Genomic DNA, 20,987 nt, shown 5'->3' on the forward strand with positions numbered 1-20,987 from the left:
TGACCTTTCAATGGAGACCCGAATGACAAGAATGTAAGGCTTCCTGAGCTGACGAGCAGCTTCTTGAAGGTAGGGCTCACTCTGATTCATCTCCAGGACCTGGCATAGGACACGGCTCAGGAAACATTTATGATGTGACCAAAGGAATGGATGAATTGCCTTTAAAAATGAATCGAGTTTTTGAGTTCCTACCTACTTGGCTTCTGAGTCTTGCGTAACGAACTCAGCTGATATGCCTGATTGCTGTTTCCTGGGTGTGCTAATAGGAGTGGGGGGATAGTCAGCGGAAGAGAGCTGTGTAGTCTCTGCTCAAACCCTGTGCCCCAGTCTTCTGTGGGCTGTGTGGGGCAGGGGCCTTGTGGTCGCCACTGTGTTCCCGGCACCCAGCCCCGGGCCTGCCATACGGCAGGTGCTCGATAAATCGGTGTGGGCTTCCCTGGTGGCCCAATGGTTAAGAACCCACCTGCCAGTGCAGGGGACACGGGTTCGAGCCTTGGTCTGGGAAGATCCCACATGCCGCGGAGCAACTAAGCCCGTGCGCCACAACTCCTGAGCCCACGAGCCACAACTACTAAAGCCCGCGCGCCTAGAGCCCATGCTCCGCGACAAAGGGAAGCCACCGCAATGAGAAGCCCGCGCAACGAAGAGTAGCCCCTGCTCACAGCAACTAGAGAAGCCCCCACACAGCAACGAAGACCCAACGCAGCCAAAAATAAATACATAAATACATAAATATTTAAAAAGAAAAATAATAAAATGAAACTGAAATACTGTATTTAAAAATAAATAAATAAATAAATAAATAAAGAGGTGTTTGAAAGGGGAAACAGGGAAGTAGTTAGGACTCCATGCTCTCACTGCCAAGGGCCCAGGTTTGATCCCTGATCAGGGAACTAAAATCCCACAAGCCTCGCCCAAAAAAAAAAGGAGGGAGGGCGGCGAGTGGACCAAACAACCTGTGCCGGATGGAAAATTTCTACTGTGCGTGTGTTCTGCTTATGTTACCGCTCCAAAGTCTGAGCTAAGTGGAGACACTGAAACTTCTGTTAGCTTTGCCTGGATTCTGTGTATCATAGCCCCTAGCATGGGAATATTTACACAGGGACAGTGTCAGGGAGAGGACAAGAAGCCCTCCTCCCAATGTTCAGGACAAAATTTCAAAGCCCATTTGGGATGGGGGTGGGGATGGAGTTGGACTTAGGGTGTCTGGGTGTTGGATCAGGGAATGAGAATGGAGATGTGGCAGAGCTGAAATTGGAGCCGGTAGTAGATGACGGGATGGGGATGCATCTAACAAAGAAACCAAAAACTTTCCCCCAGATTTCAGAGGGCTTCTTTGCATAAACTTAGCAGCTGAAGTGGGGTGAGGTCCTCTGGTCTCACTGAGATGGAGATGGTCTCACTGAGGCTGAGGTGGATGCAGGGTGAGGTCCCTTGAGCTCCAGTGGCCCCAGGAACTGGGGTACAGAAGGTACCAGCTGACTCAGAGACAGCCCAGGTCCCCCTGGGACAGGAGGAACAGGTGTTGGGTAGACCCGGACATGGGGAACACTGGGAGGGAAGAGCGAAGTGGTTAAGAGGTGCTTCGTGGAACTTGACAGGAAGGCGAGGAAGGTAATTCTCCCATCAGCCCTGAGGGATGGGGATGGGGATGGCATGGGGGGGTTGGGATTGTAGGGTACCCCTGTGCTTTTCTCCCCAGGACACAAAATCACACACATTCCCACCAGGACCTGTTGCCATTTAATCAGAACTCACTACCCACTGTGTTAGTACTTTGCATGACAATTACCATAACCATCTGCACACACGTTATAGTCTCTTCATATCACGTTTATGAGGTACACACTTTATTGTTCCCATTTTCCAGGTGAGGAAACTGAGGCCCAGAGAAGATGCTTGGCTCGCCCAGGGTCACACGGCAGGGAGTGGTGGAGGAAGCCAGGCTGGGTGACTGAGAGCTCCTCTCAGAGACGAGTGACCAGCGGCTTCCTCGTTGCTCGTGAACAAAACTTTGCCACCACCTTCTGCATCGTGGCTTCAGCGCGGGCGGAGGACAGCAGCGGGCAGGAGGCAGGCGGGAAGACGAGAGATGTTAAGAGGTGTGGATGGGCGACAGAAGTTTGAGCGGGGCAGGGGGAGAGTCCAGCTGTCTGCGGGGGGAGGAGGGGAGGGAGGAGGAAGAGGGCAGATGGCGAAGCAGTTGCAGGGCCTTTGGGTCAGTTGGAGCGGATGGTTTTCTCTACCCAGGAGCGGTATTTGCAGATCTTGGTGTAGACAGCTGGGTGCTTAGCAGAGCCGCAGGGGTAATCGCCCCATGAAAGGGTGCCCTGAAGGGTCTCATCACAGACCAGAGGGCCACCTGAGTCACTCTGGGGGTGGGAGGAAGAAGAGATCGAGTAAATACACCAGTGGAAAGGCTGCCACTTGGGGGTCTGGGGTAGTGATGGGGAAGGGAGGTGTTGGGTAGGGTTGGAGCTGGGTTGGGATAAGGATGAGGTTGGGATGGGGCTGGGAGGTGGGACTTGGGGTTTGGGGGCCTTGGGTGGGGGATGAGAATGGAGAGTCGATGGAGCTGGGATTGTAGCTCTTGGTAGGTGAGGGATGCAGCTGGATCTAGAGATAGGGCCGGGCCAGGGGTTTAGGCATGGCTTGAGGATGGGAATGTGGTTGAGGATGGGGTGGGAAGGGGGTTAGGGCTGGGGATGGGCTTGCGAGTAGACTTGGGGACAGGGTGGGGCCCAAGGAGAAGGTGGACCCAAGGAGGTAGAGTTGGACATGGGGTTGATGTTGGGGTAGGAATGGGATAGTGCTGGACGTGGCGGTGAAATTGGGCTGGGAGTGGCTAGGGGGTTGGGGATGTCTGTTTTCCCATAACCTCCCCATATGCTGCTCCCATGAGTCAGAGACCCTCTCTGGCCAGTTCCTACCAGGCAGGGGTCCTGACCCCCGCTGAGTCCTGCACACATCATGTTGTTGGTGACCACGCCAGGATAGGAGACCTCACAGTCTTCAGGGCTCAGGATAGTGACCGTGGAGCAACTCAGGTGCTTGTTGTACTTCACTGATGGGAGAAAACATCAGGTAATCCTGGGGTCCAGCCCCCAATCCTCCAGGATCCAGGAGCCCAGATACCCAGACTGTTCCCAACCCAGGCGCCAGGCTCCCAAACCCCCCTCCCTCAGGCCCAGGAGTCCAGGCCCCTCATCCTCCTTCCCCAAGATACAGGCCCCAGGGCCCCCAGCTCTTGCCTCTTCGGGAGGCTGTGGTGCCCCAGCCGGCGACCTGGCACTTGTCTCCGGGCTGGGCACAGTGAGAGGGCAGGCGTAGAGGCTGGATTCGAGGCCCCAGCACAACGGGCCAGGTCAGATGCAGCAGCATGAGGTCATGCTCATCTGTTCGCCTGGGCAGGATGGGGCCCGAGCCCTTGTACTTGGGGTGGATAATAGGAAGAGTGGTCCTGCGGAACTGCTCTCCCTGGAAAAGCAGCAGGTGGTCATCCCCAACTCGAGCCCACAGAGGCCTGGGGAGGGAAGAGTCTTATGGATGCAAAGCCTTCACTGGGACTGAGACTGAAGCCTGAGTCCCTGGGAAGGAGGGTACAGGCAGTGGGGTGGGGATAGACACTTGGGTCCTGGCAGGGGAGGGGCCTGGGGGCCGGGACTCCTGGGTCTGAGGGAGGAGGGGTTGGGGGCGGGGACTCCTGGGTCTGACGAAGGAGGGGCTGGGGGCCTGGACTCCTGGGTCTGGGTGGGGAGGGGCTGGGGGCCGGGACTCCTGGGTCTGGGTGGGGAGGGGCTGGGGGCCGGGACTCCTGGGTCTGAGGGAGGAGGGGCTGGGGGCCTAGATTCTTGGATCTGATGGAGGAGAGGGCTGGGGACCCAGACTCCTGGGTCTGAGGGAGGAGTGGGTAGGGGAGAAAGGAGCTGGAGACCTGATCTGGGGGGACATGGGAAAGAGTGATCAGGTGTTCGCGTCCCTAAGTTCTGCAGGAATTGAGGGCAGAGGGTCTACCTTGTTAAACCTACCCTTTTCTCCCTCCCTCAGTGGGGATTCGTGAGATGAACAGTTTCTTTTAGTTCTGAAGTCCTAACCACACCAGATCCTGACTTCTGTCTGCTGCACACAACTATCTACCCCTAAATGGAACCCTAGCAGAATCAGCTGGTCAGTGGCTCTGGATGGGCTCAGAAACGCTGAGAAAGACCACACTGCCCCCTCGTGGCCACAGCACAACCCCACCTCTCCTCCTACAGGAAGCCCTCCAGGACCGACCCCGCATCGAGCTGGCAGTTCCATACCCTCAAGTGCCCCAGCCCTTCCCGCCCCCTCCCCGGGGTCTGCCTCCACAGCCCCTCCGTAGCGTCCCTGAGGAGCTCTCCCTACTTATTTTTCCCGCAGTGCGCAGCCGTGAGCACCCAACTCTTGTCCACCAGGACGCCGGCGCAGTGGAACCAGAGGCCATCGAAGAGGGACACCTGCCAGGGCTGCGAGCTGTGAGGGCAAGGGCCGCCGGAGGCCACGGGGAGCGAGTTCGTGTCGTTTCCGGGGAGCAGCAGAGACTCCGCGACTGGAGAAAGAAAGGAGGTGGAGATCAGAGCAGGCAAGACAGCAGGGCAAGCACTGGGTTTGGGATCCGAGTGCGGCCATGGGACGGGGCTTCGCGGGGGCACAGCCTGAACCCGAGGGTGTGTGTGGAAATTGGGGATCCTGAAGGAACCGAATGGAAGCGGGCGGAGAAGAAGGGCGTGAAAGGGCAAGGAGGCGGGGATAAGAATGGAGTAAGGAGACCTAACAGGTCGGGTCTGGAGGAGCAGGGACGCTGCCGAGCTGGAAGAGGTCAGAAGGGGGCGGGGCTAAGGCGGGCGGGGCGGAAAGGGGCGGGGATAGAAAGCAGCTCCTGGCGGGTGAAAGTAGGGGTGGGAATAACGCAACTCGCCGGAGGAAGGGGCGAGGGCAGAAGACTCTGAGGCAGGACTTGGGGTAAACTAGGGCGAAGGAAGAAGGGGCGGGGAAAGGACGCGGCGAGGAGAACGGGGGAGTACGGATCCCGGAAGCGTGAAGGGGGCGGGATAGCTAGGGCGGAGCTAGAAGGGGGGCGGGTCTGCCTTGGGGCTGGGCTTCTCCGGATCTGCGGGTGAGTGCTGGGGTCCCAAGGCGGGGAGAAGTGAGCGGGGCTTGGTGATAAGAGCCCGCTCGGCCGTCGCCGCCGGTGTCCGGCGCCTCCTGCCGAGCCCTGTCCCCGGCCTCACCCCAGAGTTGCGTCATCAGTAGCGGCAGCAGAAGGTTCTCGAGGCCCCAAGGGCCGGAGGCGGCGGAGAGGTGGAGGTGTGAGGGTCTCATGGCCAGGACCTAGGCTGCGGGGGAGGCCCGGGGGACGGTTCAAGGCACTTGCCGGGTCAGAGACCCCAGCCTGCCACGCCCGTCCGCCCATCCTGGGCCACCCGAGCCCGCGGGGACCCGTTTAACTTGCGGCCGACAAACGCAGGGGTCGGCAGACGGGCGATCGGGGCCTGAACAGGCGTAACGGGCGCAAACACCCTAATGACGCCGCCCTGGCGTCCTCCTGCTCTCCCTGCGCCCGAGGGGAGCCCCCTCCCGGCCGGGGCCGTCCCGGCGGCCAGCCCCTCGGCGCTTCGGGTTTCGCCCACCTTCACAGGTGGGCTGGGGAGTCGAGGCTCCGAAGAGCGTCCCGTAGGTAAGGAAGCTAAGGCTGGAACAAGTCTCCTGCCCGCTACCCGCGGGTCCCCACCTGTGCCCTCGCGACCCACCCCAACCAAGGTGAGGCGCATGCTGCTCACCTGGGAGTCGTGGAGGTGGAGAGGTGCCTCAGCCGTGCCGTGTGGGCCGCCGGAATCCTCTGCCCAGGGACCCCTTCCAGGCCCTCCCTTTTAACCCCGAAGAGCCCGTGTCCCCACCCTCCCCCCAGGGATTTACCTCCTCCCTTTCCCTCTCCCTAAGTACACCCTGGGTGAGGCTGGCACCCAACCTGGGCCCCAGATTCCTGCTCTGGGAGGGGCCCGGGAATACAGGCTTCTCCCAGTACCCGAAACACCCTTTTTAGAGATGGATTTCGTGGGGATTCCCCAGGTCCCTGTTCCAAGAAGTCTTCGCAGATGGGGAAGGAGGGTGCCACATCCCCAGGGGCCGTGGGGGTCGCGGGGATAGTGTCGGAGACAGATGACTGTAAGCGAGAGAGAGAGGAAAATAAATAAGCAGGGACGTGCATACCTACAGTGGCATAATGAGAAAAGCCAGAATGCTGACCTTGAGGGAGGGAGGCAGAGAGAGGAGGTATCTACTTGAAGGAGAGGGTAGGAGTAAGAGATGCGCACACAAACAAGGGAAAGAAAACACAGAGAGGGAAGAGGCAGATGCAGGCCCAGAGGGGTGCTCTGTGCTTGAGCCCTCATCCACGGCCAGAGCAGCGTCCTGTGTGTCCCAGCAACCAGCCCACGTGTGGTCACTTCACATCCTTGCTGCCCTCTGCGTGTCTCCAGGTGACACACGGGCCCGTGAATCACAGGAGGCCAAAAGCTACAAGGGGCATCAATGTCACTTCAGCCAGCTCCCTCATTTCAGGTGAGGAATGGGAGGCTCAGAGAGGGCAGTGACTCACAGGAGGTCACACAGCAAGTCCATTTAACAACCCAGAGGCCCAGTTCCAGCTCTGGGCTCTTAACTGCTCGTGCCAACTACCTCCCCGGCAAGGTGGGCAAAACATCAGAAGGGACCCTGAGCTCTGGACTGTATGTGAAGCATCTTCTCCAGCGAGAAGTCAGTTGACTCTAGAGGTTGTCCAGCACAGCGCCGTTCACGATTTTACAGATAAGGAAAGGAGTCTTTTTAAAAAAAATAATAAATTTATTTACTTATTTTTAGCTGCGTTGGGTCTTCATTACCGCGCGCGGGCTTTTTCCAGTTGCGGCAAGCAGGGTCTACTCTTCGCAGTGGTGTGCGGGCTTCTCGTTGCGGTGGCTTCTCTCTCTAGGCGCCCCCGTTTCAGTAGTTGTGGCATGCCGGCTTCACTAGTTGTGTCGCACGGGCTTAGTTGCTCCACAGCATGTGGGATTTTCTCGGACCAGGGCTCGAACCCGGGCTCGAACCCGTGCCCCCTGCATTGGCAGGCAGATTCTTAACCACTGTGCCACCAGGGAAGTCCCGAGGAAAGGAGCCTTAATCAAGACAGTATTGCTTGTCAGTTAAGAAATCACCTTGCTTCAGACTCCTTGCTCTTCTACTTACTGGCTGCGTGATCGTGAACGGATGACTTCGTTTCTCTGCGCCTGAGTTTCCTCAGCTGCAAAATGGGTATAATAATAATAGTACCAACCTTGTAGTGTTTTGTGAAGATTACGTCAGTCGATACATTTAAAAGCCCTTGGACCAGGGTCTGGCACGTAGTAAGCATTCAAAAGATTCATTTGTTTAGTAAATATTTATTGAAACCTTGGTGTGTGCCAGGAATTGTGTTTGAGACTGGAGGTACAAGAGTGAACCAAACAACTATTTTCACTCCCAGAGTCACAAGTTAGTATGAGGCAGGAGTAGAACCCAGGTCTCCTAACTCCAAACTCCAAATTGATTATTAAGGTACAGCATCTCTCATAGTCAAGAAGGCCCCCAGAAAAGTACATAAAGGGGTGCTGGCTCAGGCTTCATTATTAACAGAATGAACAGGTACCACAGCACCAAGCAGGGATCAGGGGATTGGGCCGTGATGAGCTGATCCCGGCTAATTGTTCTCTATAGTCTTCTGGATCCGGTCCACATATTTGCAGACCTTTGTGTAAACCCTGGGCTTTCTGCTGACAGCACACGGATCCTGGCCCCAGGAGATGATGCCTTGAAGAGACCCATTACAGACCAGTGGGCCCCCCGAATCACCCTGGAGATGGGGAGGAAGAGAACCAGTCAGAGAGGAGGGGAGGCCTCAGGAGAGGGGAAAGGGTTGGGCGTGGTGTTAGGGAGGGGGTGGGGATCGTGTTGGCAGTGAGCTGGAGGTTGAAGATGGGGTTGGCAATGGGGTTGAGGCTGAGGTTAGAGTTATGGGTGAGAACAAAGATGGGGTTAGGGTCGAAAATTCATTTGGGGATGGTTAGGGTTGGAAATAGGGGTGGGACTGGGAATGGAGCTGGGAATCGTGTTTATGTTAGAAATGGGACCTGGGAGTGGGGATGGATTTGGGGTTGCAGGGGGAAGTGGCGTTGAGGCTGAGGATGAGATTGTGGATGTAGGTGAAGACACAGTTGAGGTCGGAAATGGGAATGGAAATGTGACTGGAGACCCAGGCCCTGCCCGGTGACCTGGCGGGAGTCCTTGCCCTCTTCTCGATCGCTGGCACATCCCATGGTGTCTGTGATGTTCCCAGGGTAGGCGTCCTCACACTCCTTGAGCTCGAGGACGGTGATGTTGGCACATCGCCAGGTGTGGGGCAGGTGCACTGTAGGAATGACATGAGGGGGTACAGAAAATTAGGTCCCTTTGGCCCCCTCCCCCACACTGCAGGGCTTGCTCTGAACCCAGCAGAGAACCAGGGACCTTGCTCTGCATCCAGTTCCTGTCCTTCTTGCTTGCAATCAACTCACCTCTTTGCTTGTAACCATAGCAACAGTAACGCTATCGAGTGAAATTCTTTACGCCAGTTGCTCTAGAAACATTATCTCTAATCCAGCTCTAGTAGGTGGATGTGATTATTCTCATTTTACAGAGAAGAAAACCAAGGTTCAGAGAGGTGAAGCCACTTGCCTAAGGACCTGCAACTAGCAGGTCGTGGATCTGAATTTGCACATCATGTCTGCCTGAATCCAAGGCCCAAACCTTTGTCTCCACCCTCCCCAGCCCTTACTTTTCCACTCTTCCTTTCAACTTATCCCACTATTGACACCTCCAGGTAGCACCCTCTTGTATCACTATGAGTCTCATCTGTGAAGGTTCCTCTGGTCCCCTATTTCCTCCCACAATCATAAACACCTTCCCCCACCCCGCCCCCCATCATGCTCCTCTCTGGAGCCCTTACACTGGGGGCTGGACGTGGTGCCCCAGTCGGAAATGAGGCAGCGGGTGCCAGCAGTGACACAGTGTGACGACACGCTGTGGGTCGCACAGCCCGGGTGATGAAGGCTGGGGCTGCCGTTTTCAGCAGCATGATGTCATTGCAGTGGGCTTTGTTGGGCAGGCTGCTGTTGAGGTCCGGGTGGGGGAAGGACTCAGTGGCTGCTCGGGTGCGCTCACAGCCATCCCGTCACTGGAGGCTGTGTTCTCCCAGATGAGCTACAACGTATCAGCTGAAGTGAGAGAGATGGTGGTCAGAGATGGCAGGGGAAGGAGAGACAGGAAATGGAGAGTGACACGGGGCCGGGGGAGGGGGGGAAGGGGCGAGATGAGGAGAATGAAGAAACATAGCTCCCCTTCCAAACTCATCCCCGTTTCCCACCAAAACCTTATCCCCAGCCCAGCATCCAACCCCATTCCCAACACCAGGCCAGTTCCAACATCATTCATCCTTCCATCTTCAATCCCAACCCAATCCCCATCATCGGTGCCCGTCTCTGACCCCACTTCCCCCCCCCCCATACACGTTCTCCCCATCCCCAAGCCCTCCTCGATCCACCTCTCCATCTCCAGCCCCCTCCCAGCCCCGCCCCTGCCCCCCCGCACCCATGGCTTGTGGCAGCGGGCTGCTGTCAGCAGCCATTTGACGGCGATGAGGGTTGCCCCGCAGAGCAGCCGTGTCTTCTGGAACAACGCCGCCTGCCAGGGCGGCTGGGAATGAGGAGAGCACTCATATCCTTTGTGGATCCTGGTCTCTCCCGCTACATGCCCTAGAGAGGGTGAGGGCCAAAGAGGGGGCTCGGGCATGAGACGACTCCCAGAAATGGGGGAGGAGGACCACAGCCGGGTGTCCTATGAGGGTGCACTGAATGCACAGGCTGGGTATTAAATGATTGAAATCCTTTCACACCCGTTGGTCAGTAGCCACTTTGCTGAGCTCTCTGAATGTCTCCCACACCACCCCAGCTGCCCCGGTCCCTCCTCTGGGACCCTCTGGGACCTCTCCCCATTCTAGCTCTAAAGAGATTACACCTTTAGAAGGCAAGGGGCATCCTGTTATGGCTCATATATCCATTCAGATGCCCTGTGGTTGTTCTATATTTTTAATATCAGCCCCGTCAGTGTCTAGACATAGAGGCTGGGGAATCCTAGAGATCTGAGAGGGAGACCCCTGCTCATCCCCATCCTCCACCGTACCTGTCACCAGAGCAAACATGATTAATTGCAGAATCATCATGGCCGGGAGTGGGGGAGGGCAGGCCCCAGGTTCTTCTGGGAACAAGGAGGGACAAGGGGCCAGATCACTCCATGGGGAGATTTAGGGCTGGTTCATGCCCTCCGTCTCCCCCATGCCCGCTCCGGCTTCCCCCCGGGGAGAAACAACCAGGTGTGAGGAATCCCTTGGCTCACACAGCATCCCAACCTCCAAACTGTAAAAATAAATCTTTGGTATGGAGGGTGGCCTTGCAGGGGCCTAATCCCAGTTAGAACCTCTCGTGGCCAAGTTGCTGGGAAGGCACCGCCCAGGGCAAGCGACGGGCTGGCTCTGTTTAAGGCAGCCACGGGACCTCGTAGGTGCGGTTTGGAGAATGTTTTCCTTCTTGCCCACCTGAGACCTGGGGCCCAGCAACTTGGGGTGGGAGGATAAAGGGAATCAGGCTCCATTCAGTAACCACGCCAGGGTGATCTGAGCCCTTTGAAGGCTACCTGGGCTACAGTAGGGGGCTCAGCCTGGGACATCATTCTGGCCCCCACCCTGCTGAACCCCTGCCCCTTTGAAGAACAGTGAGACAGAGCAGGGCAGGGCTGGTCACCGGAAGGGCCGGTGCCCTTAGCTGCCCTGGCCAGCGGGAGTGGGGCTGGAGGGTTGGACTCAGTGACCGAAGGTGGGGTTGGAGGACACTGAGGTTGGGGGGGCAGCTGCTGGAGATGCAGATCAAGGCAGAGAGACACAATCCCCCCACCCCAGGGAGTACAGAGCAGGAGGAGAAATGATGCCGGGGCAGAGGCCTGGCACACTCGGTAGGGCAGGTGCCTGCAGGGGAGCCTTCCCTTCCCTTCTGGACTCACGGGCTCTGGGGCTGGAGCTCTGGGGGCCTGACAGTGCTGGCAGATGCAGCAGGCTGGGTCTCGGAGCGGGAGGCACCAGGAAGGCGAGCAGGCAGGGGTGCCCCCTCACCACCCCACCCCCCCACCCGCAGGCCCAGGATGACTGGGCTTCCCAACCCTGCCTTATTGCCCTGGGGGCGGGGTGTGTGGGAGCCCTCCCCAGGCCAGCCCTGGGCCTTGAAGGTGCTGCCCACCTGTCACTGTCACCTCCCCAAGCCCCTCTTCTCTCTGCTTCTCTGTTTCCCCACACCTCTGTGTCCGTCCCTCTGTCTGCATCCTTCCCTGTCTCTCTTTACCTCTCCCACATTTCTATAATTCTTTGTGTGTATGTGTGTGTGTGTCATTTTTCTTTCTGTTCCTATGTATCTCTGGGCCTTTTTCTCTTTGTCTAACTCTGTTCTTCTCTCCCAGTGTCTCTCTGCACATCTCCTCTAATACTTTATACCTTTCTTTGTGTCTCTGTCTCTGCCTGCCTCCATCCCTGTCTCTTTCTCTCCCTCCCTCCACTTCTGTGTCTAAGTCCGTCTCCATCCTCCTCATCTCCCAGCCTCTCTGTATCTCTTGTCCCAGCCCCTCCCTCCCCACAGCCCGAGCCCAGGTGGGACCCTGGCCCCTTCTGGGCCCCTCCCTTCATCATTCCAAGGAGCGGGGTGGGGGGACTGGGACGCCACACAGGTGGGGCTGCTGCCAGCCGAAGGGGCAGGCAGGAGGGTGCCGACCCTTCCCTCCACTCCCTTCTGCCAGCCTCTTAGGCTGCCAGGAACCCCAGGGTCCTCGGAATCCCACTGTGGCACTTACTTGCTCTGTGACGTAGGTCCGATGACTTCCCAAATCTGAGCCAACTCAATTTCCTCGTCTGCAAAACTCAAGTGACAATCCCTACTTCTCCCAGCTTGTTACCAGTTAGTTCTCCCTCTGTCTTACCCTCCTCTCTCCCCTAACGAGATGTGAAGCAAGACCACGGGGTAGGCCTGGGTTCTGACAGCAGCCAGCCCTGGCCCCAAACCCCGGCACTGCCTCTTCCTACCACAGTGATGTGGGACGAGAGACTCGACCCCGGCGAGGCTCAGTGTCTTCATCTGTGAGATGGGGGTGACAGCCCTGCCTCAGGCGGTTAGGATGAGGACTCCAAGAGAGCCCAGTACAATAGGCAGTCGGCAAATGCTCCACAGCTGTCATAGTCACCCCTCACCCTCTCCCACCTCAAATTTCCCTTCCATTCGTTGGGGAGAAGAAATTCTCTTTCCAACTCCTGGAGAGGCTGTGAAGACAGAACCTGAGAGGTGGGCGGAACTATTTTAAGACCTAGGCTGGGTCCTCTTGCTTTCCGAGGCTGCACCCCACCCTCCATCATTGCAGATGTATTAAAACAATCCCGCACCCCACATTAAATATAATACGTGCTCCACTCCAGCTGAGCCAAGCTGCAGTTGGCTAGTTGGAAGAATGTTACGTTTTATAGACACTTAATTAAATGGTAGTGGATTTTGATTTTGCAGTTTTCATTTGGTATTTGGGAGCCAACAATCCTGTCCACACACACCCTTCCCCCATTTCAGCTTAGAAGCTCTAGGCAGTGTTCCTGTTGCGGCTGATGGAGAAAAATGGCCTTAATTTTTTACTGTTATAAGTAACTTTCTCTAGTCCATTCCTGTGTGGCCCCTGGGGGAAAACCCTCACCGTCTCTGATCTCTATTTCTACACCTGTGGACAGGGTAACTGATGGGTAACTCTCCCTCCAATCTCAACCAGCAGGGCGATCAAACAGACAGACACAGCCCCTCCTCCAGTTATATTTCTTCCAGATAGTCGCATACTCCCTCCTCACCCAACCATGGGTCTTAGAAGGGCTGGCTGGAGTTGGAGTTCCAGGAAGAAGATACCCAGTCCAAGAAGAGTGGGAGCTGGGGGTGATGATGGAGGAGATTTTGGCGCTCTGAGGGTCAAAGTGGCCCCCAAGCTGAGGCATGAAGGTGGAGAGAGCAGGTCAGTTGTTCCTCATGACCATCCGGATCCAGTCCACGTATTTGCAAATATTGGTGTAGACCCCTGGGATGCCTTCTTGCCCACAAGGCTCCACGGATCCCCAGGACACCAGACCCTGAAGGACTCCTCCGCATACTAGGGGACCCCCAGAGTCACCCTGGAAGGCACAGGAGAAGGAGCATGGTGTGAATATGGGAGAAATCCTTTTCCAGTTTTCCTCTCTGCAGCCTCCTGCCCCCTCACCCACTCCTGGGCCTTGAGGACCGTGGCTCCAAGCCTCGTCAGCAGAGAAAAAAAGAACACACAAGTTCCCAGAGGACAACAGCAATGACTAACTAATAGAGAAGAACACACTGTCCCTAGGGGCCAACCCCGGGGAAGGAGGGCGGGACTCTACGCTGGGTAGAGGGCTCCCTCAAGGACAATGGGTGGGCCCTGACCAATGGGGAAAGAGAGCACAGGCACCAATGACCAATCCCAGCGAAGGAGGACGGGACTCCGTGTCAAGGAAAATGGCTGGGGCCCTGACCAATGAGGGAGGAGAGCACCGATACCAGTGACCAATCCTAGAGAAGGAGGGCGGGACTCCTTAAGAGTTCTCTCCATGACAGTGGCTGGGGCCCCGGCCAGTAGGGAGGGGCAGCCTCCTCTGTGAAGGACCAAGAGGATAAGGTAGCAGAATTACAGGGTGAGAGAGTCCTCCAGCCCCCTTTCCTCCTCCATCCTGGAATCTCTCACTCTTACTTGGGCCAGCACCAACTGGACGGTATGGGGAACACTCAGAACTGGAGAGACAGCCGGTTACCTGCCTGAGCTCCAAATGCCGGCTGCCTCTTTCCCTCCCCCATCGTCTGTCTTTGTCTCTTCCTCTCCCTCCCTTTGTGCCCCACCCATCTTTCCTTCTCTGTTTCTGCCCTCCCTCTCTGTCCTCCACTCCCTGGCTCTCCCTCCCGCATTCTGTGCCTCTCCTTCTTTCTGACCTCATCTCTCTCCCCGTCTCCTTTCCCTGACTGGCCTTCTCCCCCTTCCCCACCTCCCCAATTCTCCCTCCCCTGCTTTCTGTCCTGGATGTAGCCTGCAGCCGCTCACCTGGCAGGCATCCTCCCCAGCGATGCCGGCAGCACACACCATGTTGTCCGTGATTCTCCCGGGGAACGCTGCCCGGCAGGTGGCATTAGAGACGATAGAGAGGTTAAGGCATTGGAGTCGGTCTGACAACTGGTCTGGGGATGGAAGATGGATGCTGCAGGATCCCCCAAAGCGTCCCTCATCTCCCCAAAGAGGCCACATCCCTCTTCTCAAGGAAACCCAATAAAAGTCTCTACCCCACCCCCTCCCTATGACCTCCACTACAATCCTCCAAGCTCTAAATTTCAGATTATGACTTGATTACACAGTGGCTTTTGATTTCAATTCATTGGCCCAGTCTCCCTGACCTTTAGCCTACGACTCAGATACAGTGAATCCAGACCTGACTTTCTCCTTCAATCCCAGCTACTGGGACCTTTGACCTTCAATCTTATTGCCCTTTGATCCCAAACTGGCCTCATGTCTTCTCCCTGTCTCTTAGCCCCATGTTCCTTGTCTTCACCTTAACCTCCAACCTCAGCTCTGAATCCTCCAAAGTGACCTCTGATCCTAGTTTGTTTGACTCCAGACTCCATGACCCCTAACCTCTAGCTCCACACACCGAGCCCTGTGGCTTCCAGTCCCAGACCAGTGATCCTTGATCGAATCCCAATTTCCATCCTCGGATTGTGGCCAACATCTGGATCCCATGACCTCAACTCTGCAATGACTAACATCAGAGTACCTGACCCCTGACCCCAAGATCCTATTTACATATGTCTTTCGCTCCAGTCCGATAACATCACTCTGGCCTCTAAACACACCCCTGACCCATGACTCCTAACTCCATACACAACCACTTAACCTCTTTAACTCCCAAGACCCCGATGCACCATGACCTCAGACCCCAAAGCATGAATCCTGATGTGTGACACTTCACCCATCCTTCCTCTGAGATGGCATACGACTCCTGACCTCTCACCCTATACTGTGAACTTTTGCCAATCCTGACCCCTGACCCCGGGACCCCCTTACTCCCTGGGTGGTTGGTGGTGCCCCAGCCCGAGATGTGGCACTTGGTGCCAGGCACTGCACAGGTCGCGGGCAGGGGCAGGGGCTGGATGCTGCGGGTCAAGTGGACAGGGAGGCCCACTTGCAGAAGCCGGAGGTCATTGTCATGGTTCTGCAGGGCTGCCTGGTAGCCAGGGTGGGTCACGGAGAGGCCACTGTGCCGGATCTGTTCGGTCCAGTCCAGCTGGCTGAGGCTGTGTTCCCCCAGGCTCAGCCAGTACCTGCTGGGGGTCACAGAGGCTCAGCAGGTGCTTGGTGGGCTGGCCTGGGGCTCCCAGACTCGCCCGCCTCTCTGCTGCTCTGCACCTTGATGGCTGTTCATTCCCTTTGTCGCTTCCCATCTCTTGGTCTCTATTTCCATTGCCATCTTTCCATTTCCGGTGTTGGTCCTATTTCTCCTCTCCATACCACTGCATCTGTGTCACTTTCTGATTCTCTCAGCTGGTGGGGCCCATATGGGGGTAGGGACATCCATTAGTCCTATTCACTGCCCTGTTCCCACCACCCAGCAGGTGGCCTGGGCCATCAACACTGTCAACTAAATGAATGGGGGAATAACGAGTGGACTCTGTCCTGCTGGTGTCCCTCCCTGTCCCCAAATATCTCTGTCTCTCCATGTCCGAAACTTCCCTTTCGGAAAAAAAAAAAAATAATCCAGAGCATCAGACCTACAAAGCCCCATACCCTCATTGTACAGATGGGACCACTGAGGCCCAGAGAGGTACCAGATGTAACCTTTGAAGTTGCACAAAGAGTTTGGGTCAGACATGGGTCCACAGCTCAGACTGGGTCAGGGGATGCTGGACTGGTGACACCATATGGGAAGGAAGGGGGACCTGAGAGAACGTTGGAGGGGGGGGTGGGCAGATTCCAGGACCCTCGCCTGCCCTCCACCCCCACCGATCCCCACCCAAGTCCACCCCAGGCCCATTGTGAAGAAGTCCTACTTCTTGTCTAACCTCAGACCCTCTTGTTGCAGGACCATCTCCTTACTCCTGTGAGCCCCCTCCCCCCCAGCGCTCCCCTCCCCATCACCCTCCCTTCCCACCCTGAGTAGGGAGGGACCCAAGTGGGGGGCTTACCTAGCGCTGCAGTGAGCAGCTGTGAGAATCCACCTGCGGTCAATGAGGACTCCCCCACAGCGCAGCTGTGTACCTTCAAACAGCCCCACCTGCCAAGGCTGAGAGTGAGGGATACACTCCATGCCTTTAAAAATCTTCTGTGTGTTCTCGTGGCTGAGCCCTGAGGACGATGGCATGGGCCAGAGAGACAGAGTCAGGAACCTAGAGATTGTGGATCAGATAGAAAGAGAGATACAGAAAGAGCAAGAAAGAGGCAAGAGAAAGAAACCGAGAGAGAGAGAGAGAGAGAGAGAGAGAGAGAGAGAGAGAGAGAGTCACAGGCAGGGAGACACAGACCCAGTGATATATAAAGACACAGTGAAACACCCAAAGGACACAAAGAGGAAGAGGGAGAGATGCTTAAAGATAAGTGAAACAGAGATTCAGAGAAAGGACAGAGACATAGTGACAGGGAGAGACAGAGGGGAGATGGATCATAAGATACAGGGAGAGAGAGGTGCATAGGCCCCCTGGAGATGGAGGTGAATGGAGGCATAGAGTCAGCCAGCCTCCCTCCCCTCCTCAGTGCCAGGCATTCTCATGAGGGTTCCTTGCCTTCTGGGGAGCTCACCAATAAAACACAGGAGAAAAAAGATGCTGGACACCATGGTGGTCCACTTCCAGGTTCTGGGGAAAAGGTGAGGCATCTCAGAGATGGCAACTGGACCCTCCTTTTCCCTGTCAAGTGGACCCTCCCTTTCTCCTCCCCTTCCACCAGCAATGCCACGAGGAGGGGATGGTCCACAGGCCCATCCCTCTCTGTGCCCATCCCCCAAGTGTTACCCCCTCACTGATGATGGCCTGCCCCCTCCTCACCTTGTTTCTCCGCCTGCGGGTTCCTCCGGATGACTGTTGCAATCTCAGCCTGTCGTCTCTCTGCCTATCTGTCTGGCCACCTGCCTGCTTGTCTGTTCATCTGCAAACCACCCTGCCAGTCAACTCTCCTACTGCTCGCCTGCCCTCTCAGCCACCTGTCATGCTGCACCACCTGTCTTCTTCCTTCCGTCTGTCTGTCCCAGACCAGCAGCTGATAGAGCTTTTAACTCTCTTTGTCCCAGCTCATGCGATTTCTGGGTTGAGGGAAGGAGACGAGGCAGACATGGGGCGGGGCACCCTCTAATCCCGTGGAAACTCTTCTTGGCTAATGACACTTAATGAGATTTACAGTAAAATGGAGGGGGGTGCGGGGGGCCCCGGTATGGCTCTGGAGGGAAGACCCAGGCCCTCTCCTTCTCCCCTCCTCTGCAAACTAGCCAGCAGCGCCAAGGCCAATGACTCAAGGTGATCTGGGATCTTCCCCAACTCCAGTAATGAAGCCTCAGGGAGGGCGGGGCAGGTAGTTACCTGGGACTCCTCCCTGAGTTTTGCATGGAAGGGGCAAGAGGGTGGAAGTGAGAGTCAAGGAAACCAAGGGCAGAGAGAGCCTGAGAAAGAAGAAGAGGAAAAGGAAGAGGTTTCAAGGTAGGGGAGACAGAGGAGTTTCCAAACTGGGATCCAAGGAAGCCTGGTTCTAACTGAAGTTTTTAAACGCACGATCAACTCTGTTGCCTGCTTTCAGAGCACAGGTCTTATTATATATGAGGTCGATTTATCTAACTCCATGAAAGTCTTCTGCATAGGGACTTCCACTGAGAAAGAAAGAGACCGGGGACAGGAAACAGAGAGAGGGGGAGTGAAAGAGATTCAGGACAGAATCCCTCTCTTTCTCCTCTTATCTTTTTTTTTTCTTGAAGTAAAATTTATATAACATGAAATCCAGCCTTCGACCCATTTTAAAGTCCGCAATGCCGTGAATTCCACTGCCCTCACAATGTTATGCTACCACCACCACCAACTCAATCCAGAACATTTTCGTCACCCCCAAAGGAGACCCCATACCCGTTAAACTGATGTCTATCAAATGATGATGGACAAATACAAGGTGGTCTATCCATGCTCTGGAGTATTATTCAGCTATAAAAGGAACAAAGTACTGATGTGTGCTACACATGGATGAACCTTGAAAACACTATGTCGAGTGAAAGAAGCCAGTCCCAAAGGCCCACAACCTGTACGATCCCATTCATGTGAAATATCCAGAAAAGGCGAATTGGTGGAGACAGAAAGCAGGTTAGTGATTTGCCTGGGGCGGCAGGGAGTGGGGGATGGGGAATGACTGCTTAGCGGTTCTCTTTTGACACACAGACTTGCAGCTTGTGGCTTCTGGATAAAGTCAATCCCTTTTTGTAGCTGGAGACTCGGAGAGGACAGACCTCCTGCTTTCAGAAAAAGCTCTGGGCACCTTTGCCACCTCATCCAGGGGGCCCCTGGGGCGCTCAAGTGCCTGTACCTCATGCTTTACTCCTGGGCGTCATCATAAGCTCACTATGAAGCCCATTCCTTAAAGACAACTCAGGCATCCCAACACATGGGGTGATGTCTCAGGGCATGGATACCATCATAGGTGTGGAAACTGAGACACAGCTAGATGGAGCCACTTTCCGAAAGTCACACAGCTGGTAGGAGGCAGAACTGGAGTTTGAACTGAGGCAGACTGGCTCCAGAGCTTGTATTGTTAATCATTATCCAAACATGTGAATGATCAAAAGAATGACTAACTGAATGAGTATATGTGTGAATAGATGAACATATAAATGTTGCTCCAGGTTTCCAAGAAAGAGGATAGCTTTCGGAAACATACAGACTGGGTTCGAAACCTCAGCTCATCTCGTGATTCACCGGGGCCCACTGGGACACTCTCTTGTTCTGTCCTCGATTTGTTCACCTGAAAAAATGGGGCTGGGGCTTCCCTGGTGGCGCAGTGGTTAAGAATCCGCCTGCCAAGGCAGGGGACGCGGGTTCGAGCCCTGGTCCGGGAAGATCCCACATGCCGCGGAGCAACTAAGCCCGTGCGCCAAAACTACTGCGTCTGCGCTCTAGAGCCCGCGAGCCACAACTGCTGAGCCCGCGGGCCACAACTACTGAAGCCCGCGTGCCTAGAGCCCGTGCTCCGCAACAAGAGAAGCCACCGCAATGAGAAGCCTGTGCACCGTAACCAAGAGTAGCCCCCGCTCGCCGCAACTAGAGAAAGCCCGCGCACAGCAAAGAAGACCCAACGCGGACAAAAAAAAAAATGAATAAAATAATTTTTTTTTAAAAATGGGGCTGGGAGGAAGCTAAATGTCTACCTACCACTTCCTCTTGGGGTCCTCAAACAAGGCAACAAAAGATGGATGGGGAGGGGGGAGGAGATAAATTAGGAGTTTGGGATTAACATATACCCACTATATATATGAATATATACACTATATAACGAATACACACTATATATATGAGTCACTTTGAAACTGACACAACATTGTAAATTAACTATACTTCAATAAGAAAGAAAAACTACAAAGAAAAAGATGGGTGGGGATGTCATGTATACTAAATGTAGACATGACTTAAAATGCCTTTATCTGTTTATTTCTCTGTAAGGAAGGAATTTTCAAAGCTGACTTGGATGACAGAATCTCTTTTTCTGTAGTCTTCAGTTTACCTTTACACCTCTCTCTCACTCTATTTCTGTCTCATTCATTCATTCGTTCACCCTGCAAACGTTTTGCTGTGTGGGCCTGATAATCTGCTGGGAGAGGCTGGGGCCACAGAATTGAATCACAGCCAGCAGTCCACAGCCCGTCTCAGTTACTGCCTTGTTTCCCTACCATCCTTCCCAGCGACACTTCTCCCTGGAGATCTACTCACTGCTTGCACCCCATAGCCACAGTCCTTTTGGGTCTCCAGAGACTTGCATGTTGAGCAAACCAACAGTCACCTGCCTGTGCCCGTCTTACTCAACCTTTGGGCAGCGCTCAACATGGCCGGCCCCTCCTCTCTGGGTTTCCTTCTGGGACACCATGCATTTCTGGTTTTCCTCCTACTCCTGACTCTCCTTCCCAGCGTCCTTCACTAATAGGCCTTTTTTTTTTTCCCCTCCATTGGTGTCTGTACAAACAAGGGTGTTCCCAGGGCTCTGTCCTAAGCCATGTCCTCTGCACTGATTGTATACACCTGACAGTTTCACCTGTCATCTGGGGCAGGTTGGTTCTCAGGTCTCTCCCCAGCTTCATTCCTGTGCCTCCAACAGCCTCCTGGACAATATAAACCTACCTCACCATCTGTCCCCACCAACCTGTCCTGGTCACAGTTTTTAAAAACTCTTGGGGGCTTCCCTGGTGGCGCAGTGGTTAAGAATCCGCCTGCCAATGCAGCTGACACGGGTTCGATCCCTGGTCCGGGAAGATGCCGCGGAGCAACTAAGCCCGAGCGCCGCAACTACCGAGCCTGCGCTCTAGAGCCCGTGAGCCACAGCTACTGCGCCTGCGCTCTAGAGCCCGCGAGCCACAGCTACTGAGCCTGCGCTCTAGAGCCCGCGAGCCACAACCGCTGAAGCCCGTGCGCCTAGAGCCCGTGCTCCGCAACAAGAGAAGCCACCGCCGTGAGAAGCCCGCGCACCGCACCGCAGCGAAGAGTAGCCCCTGCTCACCAAAACTAGAGAAAGCCCGGGCGTAGCAACGAAGACCCAGCACAGCCAAAAATAAAATAAATAAATTTATT

The 20,987-nt window shown here is 55.4% G+C and overlaps 3 protein-coding genes across 13 annotated transcripts; all 3 read right to left on the bottom strand.

Annotated features, from left to right (window-relative positions):
* Positions 1-1,828: 1,828 nt before the first annotated feature.
* On the bottom strand, positions 1,829-5,932 carry KLK10 (kallikrein related peptidase 10). Its single transcript, XM_007123976.2, has 6 exons — positions 5,802-5,932; positions 5,253-5,357; positions 4,387-4,570; positions 3,252-3,523; positions 2,931-3,064; positions 1,829-2,372 (listed from the first exon to the last, which is right to left on the bottom strand). The coding sequence occupies exons 2-6, from the start codon at positions 5,341-5,343 to the stop codon at positions 2,220-2,222; spliced, it is 834 nt and encodes a 277-aa protein (XP_007124038.1). The 5' UTR covers positions 5,344-5,357; positions 5,802-5,932; the 3' UTR covers positions 1,829-2,219.
* Positions 5,933-6,047: 115 nt separating this feature from the next.
* Positions 6,048-10,320, bottom strand: KLK11 (kallikrein related peptidase 11). Its single transcript, XM_024132405.2, is given in 7 exon segments — positions 6,048-6,184; positions 6,873-7,888; positions 8,307-8,443; positions 9,020-9,097; positions 9,100-9,287; positions 9,659-9,824; positions 10,252-10,320. Coding segments are annotated over 6 exon segments (762 nt in total). The 5' UTR covers positions 10,292-10,320; the 3' UTR covers positions 6,048-6,184; positions 6,873-7,735.
* KLK12 (kallikrein related peptidase 12) lies at positions 9,153-17,674 on the bottom strand. Of its 11 annotated transcripts, none has more exons than XR_008615571.1 (8): positions 17,226-17,674; positions 16,981-17,036; positions 16,371-16,530; positions 15,253-15,512; positions 14,239-14,372; positions 12,844-13,306; positions 10,252-10,326; positions 9,166-9,287 (listed from the first exon to the last, which is right to left on the bottom strand). XR_008615571.1 is itself a non-coding variant. In XM_055079196.1 (7 exons), exons 2-6 carry the CDS (start codon positions 17,015-17,017, stop codon positions 13,739-13,741), a joined length of 651 nt encoding a protein of 216 aa, XP_054935171.1. In that variant the 5' UTR covers positions 17,018-17,036; positions 17,226-17,674; the 3' UTR covers positions 13,183-13,306; positions 13,704-13,738. The 11 variants fall into 11 exon arrangements, 5 of the variants coding, with proteins under 5 accessions (XP_054935167.1, XP_054935168.1, XP_054935169.1 ...); XR_008615570.1 differs by lacking the exon at positions 9,166-9,287 and adding an exon at positions 9,768-9,824 and having other exon boundaries at positions 12,992-13,306; XR_008615569.1 differs by lacking the exon at positions 9,166-9,287 and adding an exon at positions 9,769-9,824.
* Between the last annotated feature and the right edge of the window lie 3,313 nt (positions 17,675-20,987).

This window comes from Physeter macrocephalus, chromosome 17, assembly GCF_002837175.3.
Source record: "Physeter macrocephalus isolate SW-GA chromosome 17, ASM283717v5, whole genome shotgun sequence".
NCBI classification, from domain to species: Eukaryota; Metazoa; Chordata; class Mammalia; order Artiodactyla; family Physeteridae; genus Physeter; species Physeter macrocephalus.